At 36.8% G+C, this 27,882-nt stretch overlaps 1 protein-coding gene and 1 long non-coding RNA gene across 3 annotated transcripts in view; both read right to left on the reverse strand.

Moving 5' to 3' along the window:
- Window positions 1-27,882, reverse strand: part of LOC117332682 (rabphilin-3A-like) — a 105,409-nt gene that overhangs the window by 21,088 nt on the left and 56,439 nt on the right. For both annotated transcript variants that reach the window (XM_033891680.1, XM_033891681.1), the window contains exons 9-11: window positions 4,563-4,715; window positions 4,049-4,128; window positions 1,503-1,577 (exon numbers count right to left, since the gene is read on the reverse strand). In XM_033891680.1, coding sequence (XP_033747571.1) covers window positions 1,503-1,577; window positions 4,049-4,128; window positions 4,563-4,715 — 308 coding nt within the window. The remainder of the gene's footprint in view (window positions 1-1,502; window positions 1,578-4,048; window positions 4,129-4,562; window positions 4,716-27,882) is intronic.
- Window positions 11,883-17,908, reverse strand: LOC117332683. Its single transcript, XR_004533774.1, has 3 exons — window positions 16,137-17,908; window positions 15,335-15,574; window positions 11,883-14,978 (listed from the first exon to the last, which is right to left on the reverse strand). It is a non-coding gene; the product is annotated as an uncharacterized LOC117332683 (long non-coding RNA).

Consider the following 27,882-nt stretch of genomic DNA (forward strand, 5'->3'; position numbering starts at 1 on the left):
AAAGTTAAAAGGAAAATTGATGCCTGTAGAGTTACGGACAGACGGGCGGACATTATACAATGACTTCAGTCCTTTGATTACATAAAAGTGAAAGGATGACAGAGTTATCTCCCTTATCCCAGACATAGATGACAGGACAACAGAGCTAACCCCCTTATACCAGACATTGACGATAGGACAACAGAGTTGTCTACCTTATACCAGACATTGACGATAGGACAACAGAGTTGTCTACCTTATACCAGACATTGACGATAGGACAACAGAGTTATCTACCTTATACCAGACATTGAAGACAGGACAACAGAGTTGTCTACCTTATACCAGACATTGACGATAGGACAACAGAGTTATCTACCTTATACCAGACATTGACGATAGGACAACAGAGTTGTCTACCTTATACCAGACATTGACGATAGGACAACAGAGTTATCTACCTTATACCAGACATTGAAGACAGGACAACAGAGTTGTCTCCCTTAACCAGACATTGAAGACAGGACAACAGAGTTGTCTACCTTATACCAGACATTGAAGATAGGACAACAGAGCTAACCCCCTTATACCAGACATTGACGATAGGACAACAGAGTTATCTCCCTTATACCAGACATTGACGATAGGACAACAGAGTTATCTCCCTTATACCAGACATTGACGATAGGACAACAGAGTTGTCTCCCTTATACCAGACATTGACGATAGGACAACAGAGTTGTCTCCCTTATACCAGACATTGAAGATAGGACAACAGAGTTGTCTCCCTTATACCAGACATTGAAGACAGGACAACAGAGTTGTCTCCCTTATACCAGACATTGACGATAGGACAACAGAGTTGTCTCCCTTATACCAGACATTGACGATAGGACAACAGAGTTGTCTCCCTTATACCAAACATTGACGATAGGACAACAGAGTTGTCTACCTTATACCAGACATTGAAGATAGGACAACAGAGTTGTCTACCTTATACCAGACATTGACGATAGGACAACAGAGTTGTCTACCTTATACCAGACATTGACGATAGGACAACAGAGTTGTCTCCCTTATACCAGACATTGAAGACAGGACAACAGAGTTGTCTCCCTTATACCAGACATTGAAGACAGGACAACAGAGTTGTCTACCTTATACCAGACATTGAAGATAGGACAACAGAGTTGTCTCCCTTATACCAGACACTGAAGACAGGACAACAGAGTTGTCTCCCTTATACCAGACATTGACGATAGGACAACAGAGTTGTCTCCCTTATACCAGACATTGAAGACAGGACAACAGAGTTGTCTCCCTTATACCAGACATTGACGATAGGACAACAGAGTTGTCTACCTTATACCAGACATAGAAGATTAATCAACACCGCTGAACAATCTTCCTCCAAAATCTCTCACAAGCTTTATCCAGTATTGTCTAGATATGTGTAACAATCGATCCATTACATATTGATAGAAACCCTACCAAGACAGTAATGACCTTTGACCCCTACTTACCTTGCTTGCTCCAGGAAGTGTGTGGAGTTTAACATAAGGATCGGACAATCCATTGGAATCCATTGCTTTGAGCCCCTATACAAATCAAATCCATTAATTGTAAACATATTTGCAATTTGAAATTTTATATTTTGACATTACGCTAATATTTTGTTTCATTTTTGTTCTCTAAAAGTGTAAATTTAATTCATTTGTAATAATTTAACAGCACTTTTTTTTGACATAAAGGAAATTATAATTATGTCTATCACTTGTTTGGTTTGCTTTTTGTTTAACAATCTATTAACAGCCAGGGTTATTTAAGGACGTGCCTGGTTTTGGAGGTCGAGGAAAGCCGGAGTGCCCGGAGAAAAAACACCGACCTATGGCCAGTACCAAGCAACTGCCCCACATAGGTTTCGAACTCGCAACCCAGAGGTGGAGGGCTAGTGATACAGTGTTGAGACACCTTTACCACTCGGCCACCGTATCACTGCAGCATTTATCTTGCTCATGTGATCTCTGTATTATACCCGAGGTTTTTATAGGGACTCAGAGGTATCATTAATATAGATGTACTCAGACATGTTTCTGTATTTACCACCGAGAAGGTCTATCAAGGTCAGTAAAACTCTTGTATTTACCTCCGAGAAGGTCTATCAAGGTCAGTAAAACTCTTGTATTTACCTCTGAGAAGGTCTATCAAGGTCAGTAAAACTCTTGTATTTACCTCCGAGAAGATCTATCAAGGTCAGTTAAACTCTTGTATTTACCTCCGAGAAGGTCTATCAAGGTCGGTTAAACTCTTGTATTTACCTCTGAGAAGGTCTATCAAGGTCTATAAAACTCTTGTATTTACCTCCAAGAAGGTCTATCAAGGTCGATAAAACTCTTGTATTTACCTCTGAGAAGGTCTATTAAGGTCGATAAAACTCTTGTATATCTTTGTATGTATATGTCTCCCTACATTTGAATTTAAAATTTCAAAACTAAACTTATAGTGTTTTAGGAAATCACAAAAATTTGCACCATGCAATAAAACAAATGTAAGCATGATTTAATTTCAAAAATTAATTATAAGCGTTGATTTCATTTATTTTTCTAGTCGCAAATAAGCAATGAACAGTGGTTTTAATGTTGTTATAGTCGATATGGCAGCAAGATGTATGGTGGGCAAATGGCATGGGAACCTGTTAGGGTTTCCATGCTACATATACCCACCATACATCTTGCTGTAATATCGACTATAACAACATTGAAACCACTGTTCAATATTTATATTTACATTGTCTTACCATTTTTGTCAACTTTCAAAAAAACTTAACCAACACAAAAAAATCCCGCCTTTTTTAACGTCACATGACTCACTAGGTGTTATAGCCGGAGGCACTGGGTGTTATAGGCGTATGGTGGCAACTGCCTCTTAGCATTGTGTCAATGGGGAAATGCAGAGCAAATGTAAATATACGGGTATGAAACAAATTTTGTTTGCAAACTTTTGTAAGAATATACATGTAGTTTACAAACAAAATTTTGTATACCCCAATGAAACTAAAAAACTTAGACACTTAGATAATTAAGAAGAACCTTGACCTTGGAACACTGGAACACAACAGAACTATACTCATACCTATGTCTAAAGTTTGATGATCATCTACGAAAGAATGCTGTTACTAGCTGGTGTTAAAACAGTTAAAACATTTAAAACGGTCGATGATTTTCTATATTTAGCAACGTTGTATAAAGTTTGATGAAAATCTGTCAAAGAACGACGTTGGTAGTTGTTAACCTTTTAATCAGGATGGGACGGACATGGACAATGCTATAAACTTTATACAATGTACCTCCCCACCTAAAATTTCATGCTGGGGATAAAAAAAATAAAATTATTTCCACTGAAATCATGCTAAAATGTATGAGTTTCCTGGCCTCTACAAACTGGTATCAGTTAAGTTTTATGAATATCCTGTGCACTCCCCAGGAAGAAATGTGAAACTCTAGCCTGGTGGAGGTTGTTACACTTTTTGTAAAGAACATAAATAACCTTTCATCCTTCCGGTACGGATTTGCAGCATGCTGGCAGCATGAAAATGCAGCATGCTAGCAGCATCTGCAGCCCATGCTGGCCTTGTAAAAACTTTGACATGGCAGCCAAAAAATTAATAGTAAAGAAAAGTATTTGATTCTTAAACCATATATCTGGGTCTTGAGAATATTTTTGAAATTTCAGTCAATTTGACTTTTTTTGGCCCCACCCCTCTGAAGCCTCTGTGGTGTTAACCATATTTTAAGTCTACAATTTTGACCAAGATGGATTTCTGCAAAATTTCACTAAAAATTGATTCAGGGTTTTTTGAGAAATTGAAAATGTTAAAGTGTTGAGGATGACATGTGATGCATGACAATGGATAAAGACAGATAAAAACAAAATGTCTCTGAACTTTGCTCGGCTGACTTACCCACCAGTGTAACAGTAACTAAATATGTCATTTATAGTACAAGTTAATCATATCACAGTAAAATCTGACCAATAAAAATATACACAAAAATGTTGATGGTTGACCTACCCTAGCTCGTACAACGGTACAGTGAAGAGCGTTCGCTGCGGAATCGTACAGGAGAGAGAACTCCAATGCTCCCAAGGATACTGAAACGTAAGAATAGATCGATCATCATCATTTCATCAACTTATGTTGTATTTTTGTCCCTTCATCCATACATGCACTACAGGCCAGGATGGAAGCCCGACACCAAATATTTAAAAAAAATTTTTTTTTTTTAAATATTTAGAAATGGAATATGGAGAAAAGAAAGAAATTTAATGATATGTATAATGAATTCACATAATTGAGAATATCAACTATAGGTTAATGAATAAGTTTTTTTTTATTTAATTCAAACTGAATAATAGTAGACATCAAAAACTGCGTCTGAAATTGTTAAAAGATTTAATTCATCAATTTCAGTTTCAGAGAATAAACTTTCATACAAATTTTACTTTGACTTGAACAATTATGACATCAAATCTGCTATATCACAGTAAGAAGTATGAGATTCTGTTCCTCCTGTTCGTGTTGTTACCTCCATCACTATCGGGTGAGGAAGGTGATCCGTCGTCCTCCGGGTTGTGTGCGTACTTGGAGAAGGCGCTATCTATATTCTGGTCATCCTCCTGTCGCCGTGTCTGTATCACGGGAAGGTCATGTGACTGTGTCGATCCCTGTCGACTGAACTCTTGAAAAGATTGATGCGATTACTTTGTAGATTTTATATTGAATTCTCTATAATTATTGTTCTATATCAATTTTTTTTTTTATGTATCTATGGTGTCTGGATATTGAAAAGTAAAACCTCTACTAGTTTAATCTGCCCAAGGTTACGAAGGATTATAATGTTAAAATGTCTCTTTTTAATGATAACACAATTTTTAAAACAGCAGCCATTTGAACATGTTATGTAACCAACTTTAGGAAGGAATGCCTTTTAACTTAAAAAATACAAATAAAGACTTTAGTGAAAGAAGTGCTATCCAACAAGAATTTGTGAATTTCATGTTTAGACCCAATATAGACATTCCCTAGCTAATTAATGACTGTAGCTCTTCGTTATTATCATCAATTCTGTACCGATAATGGAATATATTTACAGATGACCTTGAGACAGCTGATGATTTGACCTACAGGACACATCTAGATTATTCTGATTTATACGGCAATGTTGTGTGTTATCTCGACAATGTCGTGTGTTCATCTCGACAATGTTGTATGATCGTCGATCTCGACAATGTTGTGTGTTATCTCGACGATGTTGTATGATCGTCGATCTCGACAATGTTGTGTGTTCATCTCGACAATGTCATGTGTTCATCTCGACAATGTCATGTGTTCATCTCGACGATGTCATGTGTTCATCTCGACAATGTCATGTGTTCATCTCGACAATGTCGTGTGTTCATCTCAACAATGTTGTGTGTTCATCTCGACAATGTTGTGTGTTCATCTCGACAATGTTGTGTGTTCATCTCGACAATGTCATGTGTTCATCTCGACAATGTCATGTGTTCATCTCAACAATGTTGTGTGTTCATCTCAACAATGTTGTGTGTTCATCTCGACAATGTTGTGTGTTCATCTCGACAATGTTGTGTGTTCATCTCGACAATGTTGTGTGTTCATCTCGACAATGTTGTGTGTTCATCTCGACAATGTTGTGTGTTCATCTCGACAATGCATGTGTTCATCTTGACAATGTCATGTGTTCATCTCGACAATGTCATGTGTTCATCTCGACAATGTTGTGTGTTCATCTTGTACTAATTATGGTCGTAAATTACTGAAACCCATGTTTCTTTAAATCTACTCACAGCTGCAGCATCTCCTACTTACCACTGTGATAGGTAAGGGTTTTAGATTACAATCTATCATATATGATTATGTTTCTGTATCACTTGAGCTACGCCTCCCCATATGATGCTGATTTGGGATGCAGCAGCTGAGAGAGGTTCGACTGAAATGTACTCAGTAATATAGTGTAAATGTTCAAAAGAAAAGACTTTTTCCTTCAAAACCTTCTAAAAGCTTGAGTAATCCCTAAGATTGTAAAACTCTATGCCATGATGACGAATGCTGTTAAATGATACAGCACAAAATGAACGTAAATTTTTTTCTTCCAGAAATCAATATCTTTCCTGTGACCTGGCGTTAATTACTTATATAACTCACGCAATGGCGTCTTAACTCCCAGATAATTTGATCATGTCTAAGGTCTCCTGGGAATATATAGGTACTGATGTAACTGCATGACAGCCATGTTGTTTGTTGTACATAAAAAGACGTCTCATATTCTACAACAGGAGGTTGGCGCCTACCGTTGGCGGTAACATCAATCACAGCAGAATAATTTGCTTTTGTTATCTAGAGAACTGTCTTTGTAATATACTTTAATATTGTAAATTTGGGCCTTTACCAAGGTAAAATGTAATTATAGACATTGACCATTACAATAGTACAAATAGACATTAATCTTTACCCTAGTACCAATAGGCATTGACCTTTACCCTAGTACCAATAGACATTGACCTTTACCCTAGTACCAATAGACATTGGCCTTTACCCTAGTACCAATAGACAATGATCTTTACACTAGTACTGGTAGACAATGATCTTTACCCTAGTACCAATAGACAATGACCTTTACCCTAGTACCAATAGACAATGATCTTTACCCTAGTACCAATAGACAATGATCTTTACACTAGTACTGATAGACAATGATCTTTACCCTAGTACCAATAGACAATGACCATTACCCTAGTACCAATAGACATTGACCTTCACCCTAGTACCAATGGACATTGACCTTTACCCTAGTACCAATGGACATTGACCTTTACCCTAGTACCAATAGACAATGACCTTTACACTAGTACTGATAGACAATGATCTTTACCCTAGTACCAACAGACATTGATCTTTACCCTATACCAACAGACATTGACCGTTACCATAGTACCAGTAGACATTGACCTTTACCCTAGTACCAACAGACATTGGCCTTTACCCTAGTACCAATAGACATGGACCTTTACCCTAGTACCAATAGAAATTGACCATTACCTTAGTACCAATAAACATTGACCATTACCCTAGTACAAATAGACATTGACCTTTACCCTAGTACCAATAGACATTGACCTTTACCCTAGTACCAATAGACATTGACCTTTACCTTAGTACTAATAGACATTGACCATTACCCTAATACCAATAGACATTGACCTTTACCTTAGTACCAATAAACATTGACCATTACCCTAGTACAAATAGACATTGACCTTTACCCTAGTACCAATAGACACTGACATTGACCCTAGTACCAATAGACATTGACCTTTACCCTAGTACCAATAGACATTGACCTTTACCTTAGTACTAATAGACATTGACCATTACCCTAATACCAAGAGACATTGACCTTTACCTTAGTACCAATAAACATTGACCATTACCCTAGTACAAATAGACATTGACCTTTACCCTAGTACCAATAGACACTGACATTGACCCTAGTACCAATAGACATTGACCTTTAACTTAGTACCAATAAACATTGACCATTACCCTAATACCAATAGACAATGACCTTTACCCTAGTACCAATGGACATTGACCTTTACCCAAGTACCAATAGACATTGACCTTCATCCTAGTACAAAAAGACATTGACCTTTACCCTAATGCCAATAGACATTTACCTTTACCCTAGTACCAATAGTCATTAACCTTTACCCTAATACCAATAGACATTGACCTTTACCCTGGTACCAATAGGCATTTACCTTTACCCTAGCACCAATAGACATTGGCCTTTACCCTATTACCAATAGACATTGACCTTTACCCTAGTACCAATAGACATTGACCTTTACCCTAATACCAATAGACATTGACCTTTACCCTAATACCAATAGACATTGACCATTACCCTAATACCAATAGACATTGACCTTTACCCTAGTACCAATAGACAATAACCTTTACCCTAGTACCAATGGACATTGACATTTACCCTAATACCAATAGACATTGACCTTTACCCTAGTACAAAGAGAATGTATTACTCTAACCTTTACCGACATTTTGTTTTGTTTTTTTGTTACCTCCGACCATTACACCTCATCTGGTGGTCGTCAGATTAAATCAAGTGTAGATGTCATGATGTCATCACATCTAATTAAGTGTAGATGTCATGATGTCATCACATCTAATTAAGTGTAGATGTCATGATGTCATCACATCTAATTAAGTGTAGATGTCATGATGTCATCACATCTAATTAAGTGTAGATGTTATGATGTCATCACATCTAATTAAGTGTAGATGTTATGATGTCATCACATCTAATTAAGTGTAGATGTTATGATGTCATCACATCTAATTAAGTGTAGATGTTATGATGTCATCACATCTAATTAAGTGTAGATGTTGTGATGTCATCACATCTAATTAAGTGTAGATGTTGTGATGTCATCACATCTAATTAAGTGTAGATGTTATGATGGTCATCACATCTAATTAAGTGTAGATGTTATGATGTCATCACATCTAATTAAGTGTAGATGTTATGATGTCATCACATCTAATTAAGTGTAGATATTATGATGGTCATCACATCTAATTAAGTGTAGATGTTATGATGTCATCACATCTAATTAAGTGTAGATGTCATGATGTCATCACATCTAATAAAGTGTAGATGTTATGATGTCATCACATCTAATTAAGTGTAGATGTTATGATGTCATCACATCTAATTAAGTGTAGATGTTATGATGGTCATCACATCTAATTAAGTGTAGATGTTATGATGTCATCAGATCTAATTAAGTGTAGATGTCATGATGTCATCACATCTAATTAAGTGTAGATGTCATGATGTCATCAGATCTAATTAAGAGTAGATGTCATGATGTCATCACATCTAATTAAGTGTAGATGTTATGTCATTAGATCTAATTAAGTGTAGATGTTATGATGTCATCACATCTAATTAAGTGTAGATGTTATGATGTCATCACATCTAATTAAGTGTAGATGTTCTGATGGTCATCACATCTAATTAAGTGTAGATGTTATGATGTCATCACATCTAATTAAGTGTAGATGTTATGATGTCATCACGTCTAATTAAGTGTAGATGTTATGATGTCATCACATCTAATTAAGCGTAGATGTTATGATGGTCATCACATCTAATTAAGTGTAGATGTTATGATGGTCATCACATCTAATTAAGAGTAGATGTTATGATGTCGTCAGATCTAATTAAGTGTAGATGTTATGATGTCATCAGATCTAATTAAGTGTAGATGTTATGATGTCATCACATCTAATTAAGTGTAGATGTCATGATGTCATCAGATCTAATTAAGAGTAGATGTCATGATGTCATCACATCTAATTAAGTGTAGATGTTATGTCATTAGATCTAATTAAGTGTAGATGTTATGATGTCATCACATCTAATTAAGTGTAGATGTTATGATGTCATCACATCTAATTAAGTGTAGATGTTCTGATGGTCATCACATCTAATTAAGTGTAGATGTTATGATGTCATCACATCTAATTAAGTGTAGATGTTATGATGGTCATCACATCTAATTAAGAGTAGATGTTATGATGTCATCACATCTAATTAAGAGTAGATGTTATGATGTCATCACATCTAATTAAGTGTAGATGTTATGATGGTCATCACATCTAATTAAGTGTAGATGTTATGATGTCATCACATCTAATTAACTGTAGATGTTATGATGTCATCACATCTAATTAAGTGTAGATGTTATGATGTCATCACATCTAATTAAGTGTAGATGTTATGATGTCATCACATCTAATTAAGTGTAGATGTTGTGATGTCATCACATCTAATTAAGTGTAGATGTCATGATGTCATCACATCTAATTAAGAGTAGATGCTATATTGTCATCACATCTAATTAAGTGTAGATGTTATGATGTCATCACATCTAATTAACTGTAGATGTTATGATGGTCATCACATCTAATTAAGTGTAGATGTTATGATGTCATCACATCTAATTAAGAGTAGATGTTATGATGGTCATCACATCTAATTAAGAGTAGATGTTATGATGTCATCACATCTAATTAAGAGTAGATGTTATGATGTCATCACATCTAATTAAGTGTAGATGTTATGATGGTCATCACATCTAATTAAGTGTAGATGTTATGATGTCATCACATCTAATTAAGTGTAGATGTCATGATGTCATCACATCTAATTAAGTGTAGATGTCATCACGTCTAATTAAGAGTAGATGTTATGATGGTCATCACATCTAATTAAGTGTAGATGTTATGATGTCATCACATCTAATTAAGAGTAGATGCTATATTGTCATCACATCTAATTAAGTGTAGATGTTATGATGCCATCACATCTAATTAAGTGTAGATGTTATGATGGTCATCACATCTAATTAAGTGTAGATGTTATGTCATTAGATCTAATTAAGTGTAGATGTTATGATGCCATCACATCTAATTAAGTGTAGATATTATGATGCCATCACATCTAATTAAGTGTAGATGTCATGATGTCATCACATCTAATTAAGTGTAGATGTTATGATGTCATCACATCTAATTAAGTGTAGATGTTATGATGTCATCACATCTAATTAAGTGTAGATGTCATCACGTCTAATTAAGAGTAGATGTTATGATGGTCATCACATCTAATTAAGTGTAGATGTTATGATGCCATCACATCTAATTAAGTGTAGATGTTATGATGTCATCACATCTAATTAAGTGTAGATGTCATCACATCTAATTAAGTGTAGATGTCATCACATCTAATTAAGTGTAGATGTTATGATGCCATCACATCTAATTAAGTGTAGATGTTATGATGCCATCACATCTAATTAAGTGTAGATGTTATGATGTCATCACATCTAATTAAGTGTAGATGTCATCACGTCTAATTAAGAGTAGATGTTATGATGGTCATCACATCTAATTAAGTGTAGATGTTATGATGTCATCACATCTAATTAAGAGTAGATGCTATATTGTCATCACATCTAATTAAGTGTAGATGTCATGATGTCATCACATCTAATTAAGTGTAGATGTTATGATGTCATCACATCTTATTAAGTGTAGATGTTATGATGTCATCACATCTAATTAAGTGTAGATGTCATGATGTCATCACATCTAATTAAGAGTAGATGTTATGATGTCATCACGTCTAATTAAGTGTAGATGTTATGATGGTCATCAGATCTAATTAAGTGTAGATGTTATGATGTCATCACTAATTAAGTGTAGATGTTATGATGGTCATCACATCTAATTAAGTGTAGATGTTATGATGTCATCACTAATTAAGTGTAGATGTTATGATGGTCATCACATCTAATTAAGTGTAGATGTTATGATGGTCATCAGATCTAATTAAGTGTAGATGTTATGATGTCATCACTAATTAAGTGTAGATGTTATGATGGTCATCACATCTAATTAAGTGTAGATGTTATGATGGTCATCACATCTAATTAAGTGTAGATGTTATGATGTCATCACATCTAATTAAGTGTAGATGCTTGATATCTTAACAATGTAATGTATAATGAGATATTTAGCCTGTTCCTTAGATTAACAAACTTTAATTTCAGAAGTGATGATTGTCCCCCTATGCTTCTTAAGTATTATTTACATGTACATGTATATCCTTATTTTCGTTCCTTTTTTAGTTTCAGAAAAAAGAAGACAAATATTTCCTCCAATAGTGACAGTCTGTTACCTCAGACAATGACACACTGAGGTACAACTCCGACATGACAAAACTATAACAGAAACAGGGTTTGCAGTAGTGTATTTTATTCAGCAAAAGACAAAGATTTAAATATTAACAAAATAAATAATGCTGGCCTGACAACACCTTCAAGGTCATTAACATTACATGTTCTGACTTACACAGAAAATGGTGAAAATCTCAAAAACATCGCATCATCTCAGAATCTCATCGTTAATAAAACATTCCTAAATACTTCAATACTTCAATGATCTTGGAAAAAATCAAACTCAGAATTTGAAGTATTGGCCCACACCTATAAACTGACAATGTAAATGTGAAAGATAAATTAACGTTTATATCCAACAGGAAATTGTTTATTTTCAAGAATGGGAGAAAATAATCAAACATGGGTCTTTTTCTGTGGACAGGGATATCTCAACCCTGGACCTGTAGGAGTTGGTCAGTACCTACAAGCTTGGTACGTTGACAAGCTAAACTCATGAACACTTGGGTTGAGATAACCTCAGCCTACAGATTGATAGTAAGATTCTATTATCCTAACATGTTAACAAGGCTGTGGTGCTGTCAGGCAAAACAAAAATAATAAAAAGAGTTTGATACACAGAGAGAAGCACAAGGAATTACCTTAATGGTGACAGTATACTTAGACTCTAAAATCATTTCTACTTTATCGGTCTAAAATAATCCAACCATTTTCTGTTTAAATATTACCACTGTAAACCAAACGCTAATGTTATATAATTGTATTCCCTGCATGAACATTAATGTAAGGAAATATTTCAAGGGCAATAACTCCAAGAGGAATCATAAAATTAAAATTTGATAATTTATAAGAACATGACTAGAGGTTCAGGTTCTGATCATGATCGAAATAAAGTTTCACAGGAATTGGTTACTTTGGTCAAACTTCCATTTACAATTGGATGTCAATTAACAGTCATCATAAGTCTCTGATTAAAACTCTTTATTTCAACTCGACTAGAGTTTATTTTAATAAGTCTAATTCATCAATATTTGAATGCATTTTTCGCATCTTTAATTCATTTTAATCCATCATGCTCCTCTTACTAGACTTCATACCAGCATTTATAATTTTTGAGAACAAAATCAAGAATTAACTGCTCTTTTTGAAATAATATTTACGTCATAAAGGAATCTTACTATAAAAACATGAATTAACGAAGTCTAACAAGATTTAAATTATCTCCCTTTATAGAGAATAACTAACACAGTCCAGCAATGACACATCTCTAGATCTGTATACCCATCATTATACATCTCTATATCTGTATACCACTGGTTACACTTCTCTAGATCTGTATACCACTCGTTACACATCTCTCTAGATCTGTATACCACTCGTTACACATCTCTAGATCTGTATACCCATCATTATACATCTCTATATCTGTATACCACTGGTTACACATCTCTCTAGATCTGTATACCACTCGTTACACATCTCTAGATCTGTATACCACTCGTTATACATCTCTAGATCTGTATACCACTCGTTACACATCTCTAGATCTGTATACCACTCGTTACACATCTCTAGATCTGTATACCACTCATTACACATCTCTATATCTGTATACCACTCATTACACATCTCTAGATCTGTATACCACTCATTACACATCTCTATATCTGTATACCACTGGTTACACTTCTCTAGATCTGTATACCACTCATTACACATCTCTAGATCTGTATACCACTCATTACACATCTCTATATCTGTATACCACTCATTACACATCTCTAGATCTGTATACCACTCATTACACATCTCTAGATCTGTATACCCATCATTATACATCTCTATATCTGTATACCACTGGTTACACTTCTCTAGATCTGTATACCACTCGTTACACATCTCTATAGATCTGTATACCACTCGTTACACATCTCTAGATCTGTATACCACTCGTTACACATCTCTAGATCTGTATACCACTCGTTACACATCTCTAGATCTGTATACCACTTGTTACACATCTCTATATCTGTATATCACTCGTTACACATCTCTATATCTGTATACTACTGGTTACACATCTCTCTATATCTGTATACCACTCGTTACACATCTCTAGATCTGTATACCACTCATTACACATCTCTAGATCTGTATACCACTGGTTACACTTCTATAGATCTGTATACCACTCGTTACACATCTCTCTATATCTGTATACCACTCGTTACACATCTCTCTAGATCTGTATACCACTCGTTACACATCTCTAGATCTGTATACCACTTGTTACACATCTAGATCTGTATACCACTCGTTACACATCTCTAGATCTGTATACCACTCGTTATACATCTCTATAGATCTGTATACCACTCGTTACACATCTCTCTAGATCTGTATACCACTCATTACACATCTCTCTAGATCTGTATACCACTTGTTACACATCTAGATCTGTATACCACTCGTTACACATCTCTCTAGATCTGTATACCACTCGTTACACATCTCTATATCTGTATACCACTCGTTACACATCTCTAGATCTGTATACCACTCGTTACACATCTCTAGATCTGTATACCACTCGTTACACATCTCTCTAGATCTGTATACCACTCGTTACACATCTCTATATCTGTATACCACTCGTTACACATCTCTAGATCTGTATACCACTCGTTACACATCTCTAGATCTGTATACCACTCATTACACATCTCTCTAGATCTGTATACCACTTGTTACACATCTAGATCTGTATACCACTCGTTACACATCTCTCTAGATCTGTATACCACTCGTTACACATCTCTAGATCTGTATACCACTCGTTACACATCTCTAGATCTGTATACCACTCGTTATACATCTCTATAGATCTGTATACCACTCGTTACACATCTCTCTAGATCTGTATACCACTCATTACACATCTCTCTAGATCTGTATACCACTTGTTACACATCTAGATCTGTATACCACTCGTTACACATCTCTCTAGATCTGTATATCACTCGTTACACATCTCTATATCTGTATACCACTCGTTACACATCTCTCTAGATCTGTATACCACTCGTTACACATCTCTAGATCTGTATACCACTTGTTACACATCTAGATCTGTATACCACTCGTTACACATCTCTCTAGATCTGTATACCACTCGTTACACATCTCTAGATCTGTATACCACTTGTTACACATCTCTATATCTGTATACCACTCGTTACATATCTCTAGATCTGTATACCACTCGTTACACATCTCTATAGATCTGTATACCACTCGTTACACATCTCTATAGATCTGTATACCACTCATTACACATCTCTAGATCTGTATACCACTCGTTATACATCTCTAGATCTGTATACCACTTGTTACACATCTAGATCTGTATACCACTCATTACACATCTCTATATCTGTATACCACTCGTTACACATCTCTATATCTGTATACTACTCGTTACACATCTCTAGATCTGTATACCACTCGTTACACATCTGTATACCACTCGTTACACATCTCTAGATCTGTATACCACTCGTTACATATCTCTAGATCTGTATACCACTTGTTACACATCTCTAGATCTGTATACCACTCGTAACACATCTCTAGATCTGTATACCACTCGTTATACATCTCTCTAGATCTGTATACCACTCGTTACACATCTCTCTAGATCTGTATACCACTCGTTACACATCTCTAGATCTGTATACCACTCGTTACACATCTCTAGATCTGTATACCACTCGTTACACATCTGTATACTACTCGTTACACATCTCTATATCTGTATACCACTCGTTACACATCTCTAGATCTGTATACAACTCGTTATACATCTCTAGATCTGTATACCACTCGTTACACATCTCTATATCTGTATATCACTCGTTACACATCTCTATATCTGTATACCACTCGTTACACATCTCTATATCTGTATATCACTCGTTACACATCTCTATATCTGTATATCACTCGTTACACATCTCTATATCTGTATACCACTCGTTACACATCTCTATAACTGTATACCACTCATTACACATCTCTAGATCTGTATACCACTCGTTACATCTCTATATCTGTATACCACTCGTTACACATCTCTCTAGATCTGTATACCACTCGTTACATATCTAGATCTGTATACCACTCGTTATACATCTCTAGATCTGTATACCACTCGTTACACATCACTATAGATCTGTATACCACTCGTTATACATCTCTAGATCTGTATACCACTGGTTACACATCTCTCTAGATCTGTATACCACTGGTTACACATCTCTAGATCTGTATACCACTCGTTACACATCTCTAGATCTGTATACCACTGGTTACACATCTCTCTAGATCTGTATACCACTGGTTACACATCTCTAGATCTGTATACCACTCGTTATACATCTCTATATCTGTATACCACTCGTTACACATCTCTAGATCTGTATACCACTCGTTACATATCTATAGATCTGTATACCACTCGTTACACATCTCTATATCTGTATACCACTCGTTACACATCTCTAGATCTGTATACTACTCGTTAAACTAATGTGCATAAAATTTTTGCAATTCTGAATCATCACCGATAGATTTTCAAAAATATTAGTTGTTTACACAGGAACAAAACATGTTGTACAGGACATGAAACTGACGCCACAGACTAGTATACACAAATGAGATCAGTATATATAAAACACAACAACAACAAAGTGTAAAAAACATCATGCCTATAGCATTAATATAATAATATCAACAAAATGCACCATTTTTTATCTACTACACCCTACTAATCTATATATAGAACTGAATTGCACGTTTCCTCCACATCCTTGTAACCCCTGTCATTGTATGATACATTTATAACCCAAGTTTGGTTGCCCTAGCTTATATAGTTTGTCAAAAACAGCCCAATATGCTAGAGCTAAAAGCAATTTAACCTTAACGTTGATTTTTTTCTAAAGTCCAGAAATATGAGATTTTTAACCCCACAAGAGGCCTATGGCCTGATCAGTCACCTGAGTTTTGAAATATTTCAGTTAATTTGACCCTTTTTAGCCCCACCCGTAAGCCCCTGGTGGTCAGTCAAAGCCAACATTTGCATACCATGAAGCTGACATCCCATGTTGATAATGTTAACCAAGTTAGAATGAATTCCAATATAAATCAAACAAATGACAGCCTAAAATGTGAATTCGTTATATAAACTATAGTAAAGTAAACCCCCTCCCCAGGGGCAAACGTGAGACCCCAGAATCATGAAATTCATAATTTTGGTAAAGTACCTTAAATCTTTTCTATCTATGAAGAGTATTTGATTCCACCCTATCTGGGAGTGGAAAAGAAGATTTTTGACCAATTTCACCATTTATGACCCAGCACCTCAGGCCCACGGTGTGGGGACCAAATTATTCACAATTTTGGTTGACCTTTGGACTTTTGAGCTTCCTGCAAAGTTTCATTGAAATACATTCAGCAGTTTTGGAGAAGAAGAAGTTGAAAATGTATGACGCCTGACAAAAGGCGATCACAATAGGTTAACTGGGACTTTGTCTCATGTGACCTTAAAATGCAGAAATCTATGAATTATTGTTAGTGTAGACAAAAAACCTTAACGCTGTTGACGCCGCGATCGCCACCAGCGTCGGAAAACCAACGCCTTTCCTACATCCTTCGTAAGTAACACAAAACCATTATATAATTTTTTTTCTTGTAATTGTTACATAACCTTGGAAAATTTGGAGATTTCAACACATCTGACCCCTATGACCTTAAATATATGTAAGCCAAGGTCACTTAATTATTTCAACAAACTTGATAGCCCTTCTTCTAAGCATGCTACAGTACTTACCCAATGATTTGTTACTCAAAGCCTTTCAGTCAATGAAATATTTTTTAAATATTAACACATTTAAATTTAATGCCATTGAAAGTAGGTCAAGGTTATTCATTTGAACAATCTCTTAAGTGACCTTCTTCCTAGTTGCATGCCTAAAATAAAGAAAAAAGTTGCATGCCTGGTCAAATAAGACCCCATGCAGGCCTCTCAGTTATTGAGAAGTTGTTTTAAGGGAAAAGATGATGCCAACAGGACAAATGAAAGACAGCATGCCACAGGACTCTGAGAATGCCACAGGACTCTCAGCGACTGCCACAGGACTCTCTGGGAATGCCACAGGACACTCTGGGAATGCCACAGGACACTCTGAGAGAATGCCACAGGACTCTGGGAATGCCACAGGACACTCTGGGAATGCCACAGGACACTCTGAGAATGCCACAGGACACTCTGAGAGAATGCCACAGGACTCTGGGAATGCCACAGAACTCTCTGAGAATGCCACAGGACACTCTGAGAATGCCACAGGACTCTCTGAGAATGCCACAGGACACTCTGAGAGAATGCCACAGGACTCTGGGAATGCCACAGAACTCTCTGAGAATGCCACAGGACACTCTGAGAATGCCACAGGACTCTCTGAGAATGCCACAGGACACTCTGAGAATGCCACAGGACTCTCTGAGAATGCCACATGACTCTCTGGGAATGCCACAGGACTCTCTGAGAATGCCACAGGACACTCTGGGAATGCCACAGGACTCTCTGAGAATGCCACAGGATTCTTAGGGAATGCCACAGGATTCTCAGGGAATGCCACAGGACTCTCTGAGAATGCCACAGGATTCTCAGGGACTGCCACAGGACTCTGAGAATGCCACAGGATTCTCAGCGACTGCCACAGGACTCTCAGCGACTGCCACAGGACTCTGAGAATGCCACAGGACACTCTGGGAATGCCACAGGACACTCTGAGAGAATGCCACAGGACTCTGGGAATGCCACAGGACACTCTGGGAATGCCACAGGACACTCTGAGAATGCCACAGGACACTCTGAGAGAATGCCACAGGACTCTGGGAATGCCACAGAACTCTCTGAGAATGCCACAGGACACTCTGAGAATGCCACAAGACACTCTGAGAATGCCACAGGACTCTCTGAGAATGCCACAGGACACTCTGAGAATGCCACAGGACTCTCTGGGAATGCCACAGGACTCTCTGAGAATGCCACAGGACACTCTGGGAATGCCACAGGACTCTCTGAGACTGCCACAGGATTCTCAGGGACTGCCACAGGATTCTCAGGGAATGCCACAGGACTCTCTGAGAATGCCACAGGATTCTCAGGGACTGCCACAGGACTCTCTGAGAATGCCACAGGATTCTCAGCGACTGCCACAGGACTCTCTGGGAATGCCACAGGATTCTCAGGGACTGCCACAGGACACTCTGAGAGAATGCCACAGGACTCTCTGAGAATGCCACAGGACTCTCTGGGAATGCCACAGGATTCTCAGGGACTGCCACAGGACTCTCTGAGAATGCCACAGGATTCTCAGCGACTGCCACAGGACTCTCTGGGAATGCCACAGGACACTGAGAGAATGCCACAGGACACTCTGAGAATGCCACATGACACTGAGAATGCCACAGAACTCTCTGAGAATGCCACAGGATTCTCTGAGAATGCTACAGGACTCTCTGAGAATGCTACAGGACTTTCTAAAAATACCACATGACTCGCTGAGAATCTCACTTAAATAAAGTTGAAATCTATTCTGGTTCTGGACATAATGAAAATAATTACCTAACAAAAGTAAGCACCACATGTATCACCTTTCTCTCTGGCACCCTCTGACAAAATCACAATCTCTCCTCCACAAAGGGGGCACCCTCCGACCAAATTATAATATCTCCTTCACAAAGGTGGCACCCTCCGACCAAATTATAATATCTCCTACACAAAGATGGCACCCTCGATCCGACCAAATTGTAATATCTCCTTCACAAAGATGGCACCCTCCGACCAAATTATAATATCTCCTTCACAAAGGGGCACCCTCCGACCAAATTATAATATCTCCTACACAAAAGTGGCACCCTCCAACCAAATTATAATATCTCCTTCACAAAGATGGCACCCTCCGACCAAATTATAATATCTCCTACACAAAGGGGGCACCCTCTGACAAAATCACAATCTCTCCTTCACAAAGGTGACACCCTCCGACCAAATTATAATATCTCCTTCACAAAGGTGACACCCTCCGACCAAGTTATAATATCTCCTTCACAAAGGGGGCACCCTCCGACCAAATTATAATATCTCCTTCACAAAGGTGACACCCTCCGACCAAGTTATAATATCTCCTTCACAAAGGGGGCACCCTCCGACCAAATTATAATATCTCCTTCACAAAGGTGACACCCTCCGACAAAATCATAATCTCTCCTACACAAAAGTGGCACCCTCCGACCAAATTATAATATCTCCTTCACAAAGGTGACACCCTCCGACCAAATCACAAACTCTACTTGAGAGTGCCACCTCAGACTTAATTGCAATCTACCCTTTCATGTGCCACTTAAGACAAAGTTTCAGCCAATTACGACTCTAATAAAATATTCTTCCTTTTTCTCTGGAATAAATACTTGGTACATATCTAATCTTCCTGCATAAGACAACCTAGATACCATTTACATATCAATAAAGAATCGGTTTGATAGGTCAATATAGGCTTGAGCATGTGATCACTGACGGGAAAGGTCAAACGTTTGACCTCTAAGGTTCTACCATACACTGTAGTAATGATATGATTAATGACAACCCTGGTATATAAATATATATTGATAAACAAATTATTCAAACACCAGCAGATGAACCTTATACAATACATTATCAATAAAAACATCCAAAACTGAAACTGCACCCGTTACTATATACACCTGATCAAATCATTTATCTCCGATCATATCTAACCAAGTTTCCATCTCTGAATTTCTGTTTCCCAAGTTTCCATCTCTGAATTTCTGTTTCCCAAGTTTCCATCTCTAAAATTCTGTTTCCCAAGTTTCCATATCTGAATTTCTGTTTCCCAAGTTTCCATCTCTGAATTTCTATTTCCCAAGTTTCCATCTCTGAATATCTGTTTATTTGAAACCTTTTAAAACACTTTTGACAGAATACTAGATTCCTGAATTGATAAGTTTTCATAAAACTATAAATAAAATAGAATAGAACTTTAATGTATGAATGTTCCCAAATTCTGCAAAATGTTTTGCCCCACTAAATGTTCCAACTGCAACTTTCAGAAGTTTCTATCATCTATGACAGGCTGTTTTTATAATTACAACATAAAACCTCTTTCTAGATTTTACTGGAATATTAGGTGATAGAATATGTCAATAAGATGTCACTGACATAAATAACAACACAAGTATCTATCTCTAACAATTACACAACTTTCACAACACCAATCCTCATCTGATCAAAACCAGTCAAGTCTGCATAATAAGATTCCAGCGGGGAAGCTATATATCCTTGCATATATATTGGATTGACAATCACACAACGTCCATACTTTCTCAATAACAATGTGAGCGACTTTGTGAGCGATTTTTTTCCAGTTTCAGCCATAATATTATATATAAGTACATATGACTTCTAAAATATCTTACAATGGATTTGACAATATTAATAATGGTATAACAGAAAACATTCTATCATGCTGTTTCTAAATCCTATCAAATTTGTCTGCAAAATTTAATTATATAATACCTCACTTAAGAGCACAATATTTTTTGTATAATCATAAAACCAATTCCACAAAATACAGAGCCTAAAAAAATCAAGATGTGAATTTTTGAATATTTCCAAATAGCAATGATTGGAATGGAAGGGGGAAAAGCAAAAGAAAAAGAAGAAAACAACTAAAAACTAAAATGTTTGTAAATATTAATAACATTTCAAATCATTTGTTTAAACATTAGATTGTTAGGAAACTGAATGGTCTATAAACATCAATATTTAATCTAGGGCGAAAATACAACTACCATGGGCCCAGTTTTAAAACCAGACCTAAATTAAACTACTACTGTATGTTAATTAAGATAGGGATATGTTAATGAGTTTTAGGACTAGATTACTCTGATTGGTCAGCAGGAATGTGGCAAGCTACGGTCAATGAGACAGATCTTTTTGGGAGGGTGAATTTTATGCTGAACACATTACAATACAACATTGCCTAAACTTAAACATTAGCATGATACTGAGTAACGGTCAATACCTGTCAACATTCGAGAATAGATAAACAAGTCTTTCAAAACTTTTCCCCATCCTTGTAATGACAAAAGTTGACTTCAATAACCTTGAATATGGGTTAATGTCATCATTTTGATAATGTTGTTTTTCTCCCAAACCATCACATGAATTACTTATTTCTTAGCATGCATAAAAAATCTGAGTTTTGTTTTAAAAGTATTGTTATAACTGATCATTTTTGCGCGGTGGTAATTGATCAACATTTTTCCAAGCTGGTAATTTATCACCTTTATTTTGCATACAAGAGCAAATACAATGCCAGCTTAGAAAGTATTTTTGATCAAAATATTTTTATCATTTTTCTGATTTGTGACTTGACACAGGACGTCATGCACAGATGGCATCTCATGTCATGTATACTCGGCTGTGATATCATTCTGCATGCAATTTCATTTACATGTACCAAAAAAAATGAAAATAACAAAATTTTTTAATTAAACAGCTTTGGAAGTGAACCACTGAAATTTGCGCCCACAAAAATGACCAGTAATACAGTAAGTAATGTTGACTGCAAGTACAGCAAACCACTAGTTATGTTTTGTTAGTATCAATAAACAGTAGCTTTACTGAATGTCTGGTTTGTGTTTATAGAGCTTAAGTAAATCACAACCAACACTGAGGCTGACTCCATCCTGAAATTTTCAACGGTTACCATGGCGACAATTTTCAACTCTAATAGCTATGGTAATAATATTTCATAATATTCCCAACATGTCAAGCGTCCAAGGTGGGTTAGGTTCTACACAGTTACAGTCGGAGAGTATAGCTGGGAGGGGATACACAAACACACACTACGTAGCCGCAGGCACTGGAGAGGTCATTAATGATATCGGTAGCGACTGTCACGGCTTGGCTGAATGGCTGACGAAGATGAATGGTGACGAGAAGCAGAAGCATGCCCACCTGAAGGAGAGGGTAAGAACATGAGGTCAACCAGCACCGTGATAGAAACAACATCTCTTGTGGAGCGCCCATCATCTCACACCAGCATCAAACCTATATCCTGTGATAAGCCCACTGGGCCCGTACATAAAAGTAGAGGGTGGGCTTATTACAGAGCAATGATTACCGTAAACATTCTAACGAACATGGATGGACTCATTACCCGGTATCACAAGGATTAATCACATAACCACTGGTTTTAGGGAGATTTTGTTTTTAATTCTTCTCTTTCACTTCTTTCTTCTTTTTATTATTTTTCTTCTTCATCGAGACAGCTATTTTTATATTTTCTTAAAAGAGTCATTGAACTAGCAAATTTGGCGTTTTCTTAAAAGAGTCGTTGAACTAGCAAATTTGGCATCTTCCAAAGTCATCCTAAAATTCAAATATTTTAGATATGTACCTAGTGTTACTTTGAAGATTACTAATATATTCTACAAGGATATTTTTTTTCTATAGTAATTTGTGATAATCAAATCAATTTATCAGTTTTAAAAGCTTTAAATATTGAAAAATTATTTCAAATTCATAAGACATTTGGTCTGAATAGAAAACTGCTAACTACAAAATAATATGAGAAAGTCAGTTTGTTATTGTGAAACTGAAAGTTACAAGGAAACTGACTAGAGATAAGAACTTTTAGCAATATATTTCAACTAAACATAATGAGACTTGATTGATTAGAATAAAGATTTCTAACTTCTTTATTTACCTTTTTTCACCAAAATACTACAAAATACCATTTATATCGTATTGATGTTTTGACTAGTGTTCAAAGAGAAACAGAATCTCAAAACACCAGTGATTATATAATTTCATGCTTTTTAAAAGCACAATTATAGTACAAATTACATGGACAGACCGATCTGGTTTGACTAACGAGTTGATGAAATGAGCGGGAACTCCACCAAGAGCTATAGTTCAATATGGCACTCAGCAGGAAAAATCAACATAGCTCTTCTCCAAACTACATTTTGACATTTAAACGTGTTCTGTTTTTTTCCAATTTTAGATTGACTTTCTTTTTTTACAAATGTAAAATTTTCATTTTTGAATCAATATGAGAAATTTCAATAATGCAATTTCTTTACTGCAAATGAAGTACCAGTTTCCATAATTTCTGGCTGATCAGATACGGATGCAGAATTTTTTCACATGAAACAAAATCTCTGCAACTTACTGTACATGTACAAATCAATAATCAAATTAATGTTTTGCAATAAATATTTTTAAAAAGATGCAAAATGGATTTAGGAAAGACTTATGTTTGATTTTTCTCTGTGAGGGAATCTGAGTTAGAGAAAGGCTGAATATTGTACACATCATTGTTACATGTGGACGGACAAAGGGAGATCACTCTAGCTATTTCATCGGTAAAGCAGGATAACAGCACAGTGTCACAGTTAGGAGACACCACAGGACAAACATAAACAATGGTTCTTAACACATTTTGTCACACACTTTTGTAAGATGTTGTTAGTTTTCAAAAAAAAGAAATATTGCACAAAAAAAAAAAAAACAACATTTTTCTATATACCAAACATTTTTCTTTAATTCATTTTTATACAAATATCAGGGCATTATGAGACACACTGAAATTATAGCAAATTGTATGAAGTTTGAATTAATTCCTTAAAATCAATTTAGTTGTTCTTGGTCCTTAAAAATATATTTCCTAATTCTCTGATCAATTAAAATCAGAATAACTATTCAGAATTTTTGAGATAATTTTACGCTGAAATGTATCAGTGTTTTGTCCAACGTATAACAACATTTGAATTGCAACAGCAACAATTTTCTTACAGAATATATTTGATTCCCCGGAAAACAAATTCAGAAGTTCTCAAAACTGTAAAATTTTAAATAAATGTTTTATCACAAATGATCCCGGCGATTAAACTGTTCGCACACAGGGTACATTAAATCTAACGCCTGTCACCAGGTGGCACCACTACATTCCGTAAAAATGAAATTTGTTAGTGTGAGTAACACATGTATATATATATAAGCAGAGAATCATGAAATCTACAGAAACCTCCACCAAGCATAGAAACTAAAAATATACATGAACATTGTGATCACACACAAGGTCACATGATTAAAAGCAGAGCAGATTTGGAGTAATACAATTTGACAGTCAGCTGTAACGGTCAGTCAGGACAGAAGTCCGGCGTGTGGTCAGTTATAGTCAGTATGTAGAGATCTTTGCTGACAGTTAAACTCCAGTACACATGATAATTAACATAACTCTAAAGGACACTCTAACTTCTATTTTGTATAAGACTCATGGTTTGTCGTGTTATTTTTGTGTCCTTTTCTGATTAAATGCGGTCCCTCTGTTGTAAATATTATGAAAATAGGTGGAGTTATTCTTATTTTTCTGCTTCAAAACGCTGCAGGATGGCTTCATCACTAGCTCTGACGGGAGATATAGACAATCGTTATCACTTACTCTGATAGGGGTTATAGACAATGGTCGGACAGCTTCATCACTTACTCTGATAGGGGTTATAGACAATGGTCGGACGGCATCATCACTAACTCTGATAGGAGTTATAGACAATGGTCGGACAGCTTCATCACTAAATCTGATAGGGGTTATAGACAATGGTCGGACAGCGTCATCACTAACTCTGATAGGGGTTATAGACAATGGTCGGACAGCGTCATCACTTACTCTGATAGGGGTTATAGACAATGGTCGGACGGCATCATCACTAACTCTGATAGGGGTTATAGACAATGGTCGGACGGCATCATCACTAACTCTGATAGGAGTTATAGACAATGGTCGGACAGCTACTCTAACTCTGATAGGAGTTATAAACAATGGTCGGACAGCTTCATCACTAACTCTGATAGGGGTTATAGACAATGGTCAGACAGCTTCATCACTAACTCTGACAGGAGTTATAGACAATGGTCGGACAGCTTCATCACTAACTCTGATAGGGGTTATAGACAATGGTCGGACAGCTTCATCACTAACTCTGATAGGGGTTATAGACCCTTATCATTTACAACAATAATCTGATGCTGAAGCCAAGATTGATGTCCTGTTTCTACTGGTATCTGGAGTGTACAGGGATCAGTTATGACAACTGACAGAAGTGTACAGGGATCAGTTATGACAACTGACAGGAGTGTACAGGGATCAGTTATGACAACTGACAGAAGTGTACAGGGATCAGTTATGACAACTGACAGGAGTGTACAGGGATTACTTTGGACAACTGACAGGAGTGTACAGGGATCAGTTATGACAACTGACAGGAGTGTACAGGGATCAGTTATGACAACTGACAGGAGTGTACAGGAATCAGTTATGACAACTGACAGGAGTGTACAGGGATCAGTTATGACTACTGACAGGAGTGTACAGGGATCAGTTATGACTACTGACAGGAGTGTACAGGGATCAGTAATGACAACTGACAGGAGTGTACAGGGATCAGTTTGGACAAGTGACAGGAGTATACAGGGATCAGTTATGACAACTGACAGGAGTGTACAGGGATCAGTTATGACAACTGACAGGAGTGTACAGGGATCAGTTATGACAACTGACAGGAGTGTACAGGGATCAGTTATGACAACTGACAGGAGTATACAGGGATCAGTTATCACAACTGACAGGAGTGTACAGGGATCAGTTATGACAACTGACAGGAGTATACAGGGATCAGTTATCACAACTGACAGGAGTGTACAGGGATCAGTTATGACAACTGACAGGAGTGTACAGGGATCAGTTATGACAACTGACAGGAGTGTACAGGGATCAGTAATGACAACTGACAGGAGTGTACAGGGATCAGTTTGGACAAGTGACTGGAGTGTACAGGGATCAGTTATGACAACCGACAGGAGTGTACAGGGATCAGTTTGGACAACTGACAGGAGTGTACAGGGATCAGTTATGACAACTGACAGGAGTGTACAGGGATCAGTTATGACAACTGACTGGAGTGTACAGGGATCAGTTATGACAACTGACAGGAGTGTACAGGGATCAGTTATGACAACTGACTGGAGTTTACAGGGATCAGTTATGACAACTGACTGGAGTGTACAGGGATCAGTTATGACAACTGACAGGAATGTACAGGGATCAGTTATGACAACTGACAGGAGTGTACAGGGATCAGTTATGACAACTGACAGGAGTGTACAGGGATCAGTATGACAACTGACAGGAGTGTACAGGGATCAGTTATGACAACTGACTGGAGTGTACAGGGATCAGTTATGACAACTGACAGGAGTGTACAGGGATCAGTTATGACAACTGACAGGAGTGTACAGGGATCAGTTATGACAACTGACAGGAGTGTACAGGGATCAGTTATGACAACTGACTGGAGTTTACAGGGATCAGTTATGACAACTGACAGGAGTGTACAGGGATCAGTTATGACAACTGACTGGAGTGTACAGGGATCGGTTATGACAACTGACAGGAGTGTACAGGGATCAGTTTGGACAAGTGACTGAAGTGTACAGGGATCAGTTATGACAACTGACAGGAGTGTACAGGGATCAGTTATGACAACTGACAGGAGTGTACAAGGATCAGTTATGACAACTGACAGGAGTGTACAGGGATCGGTTATGACAACTGACAGGAGTGTACAGGGATCAGTTATGACAACTGACAGAAGTGTACAGGGATCAGTTTGGACAACTGACAGGAGTGTACAGGGATCAGTTTGGACAACTGACAGGAGTGTACAGGGATCAGTTTGGACAACTAAGAATGTGTTTAAGGTACAATAAGAACCTTAAGTTAGTATTTAAGTCTCAAATTCAAAAATTTAGATGAAAATTCACAGCATTATTTAAAATGATGACACATCCACTTAAGTAATCAACAGCTGATGTCTCCATATGTTTCAAGGATTACACTTTCCTGTAAA

Source organism: Pecten maximus, chromosome 8, assembly GCF_902652985.1.
Source record: "Pecten maximus chromosome 8, xPecMax1.1, whole genome shotgun sequence".
Classification (NCBI taxonomy): domain Eukaryota; kingdom Metazoa; phylum Mollusca; class Bivalvia; order Pectinida; family Pectinidae; genus Pecten; species Pecten maximus.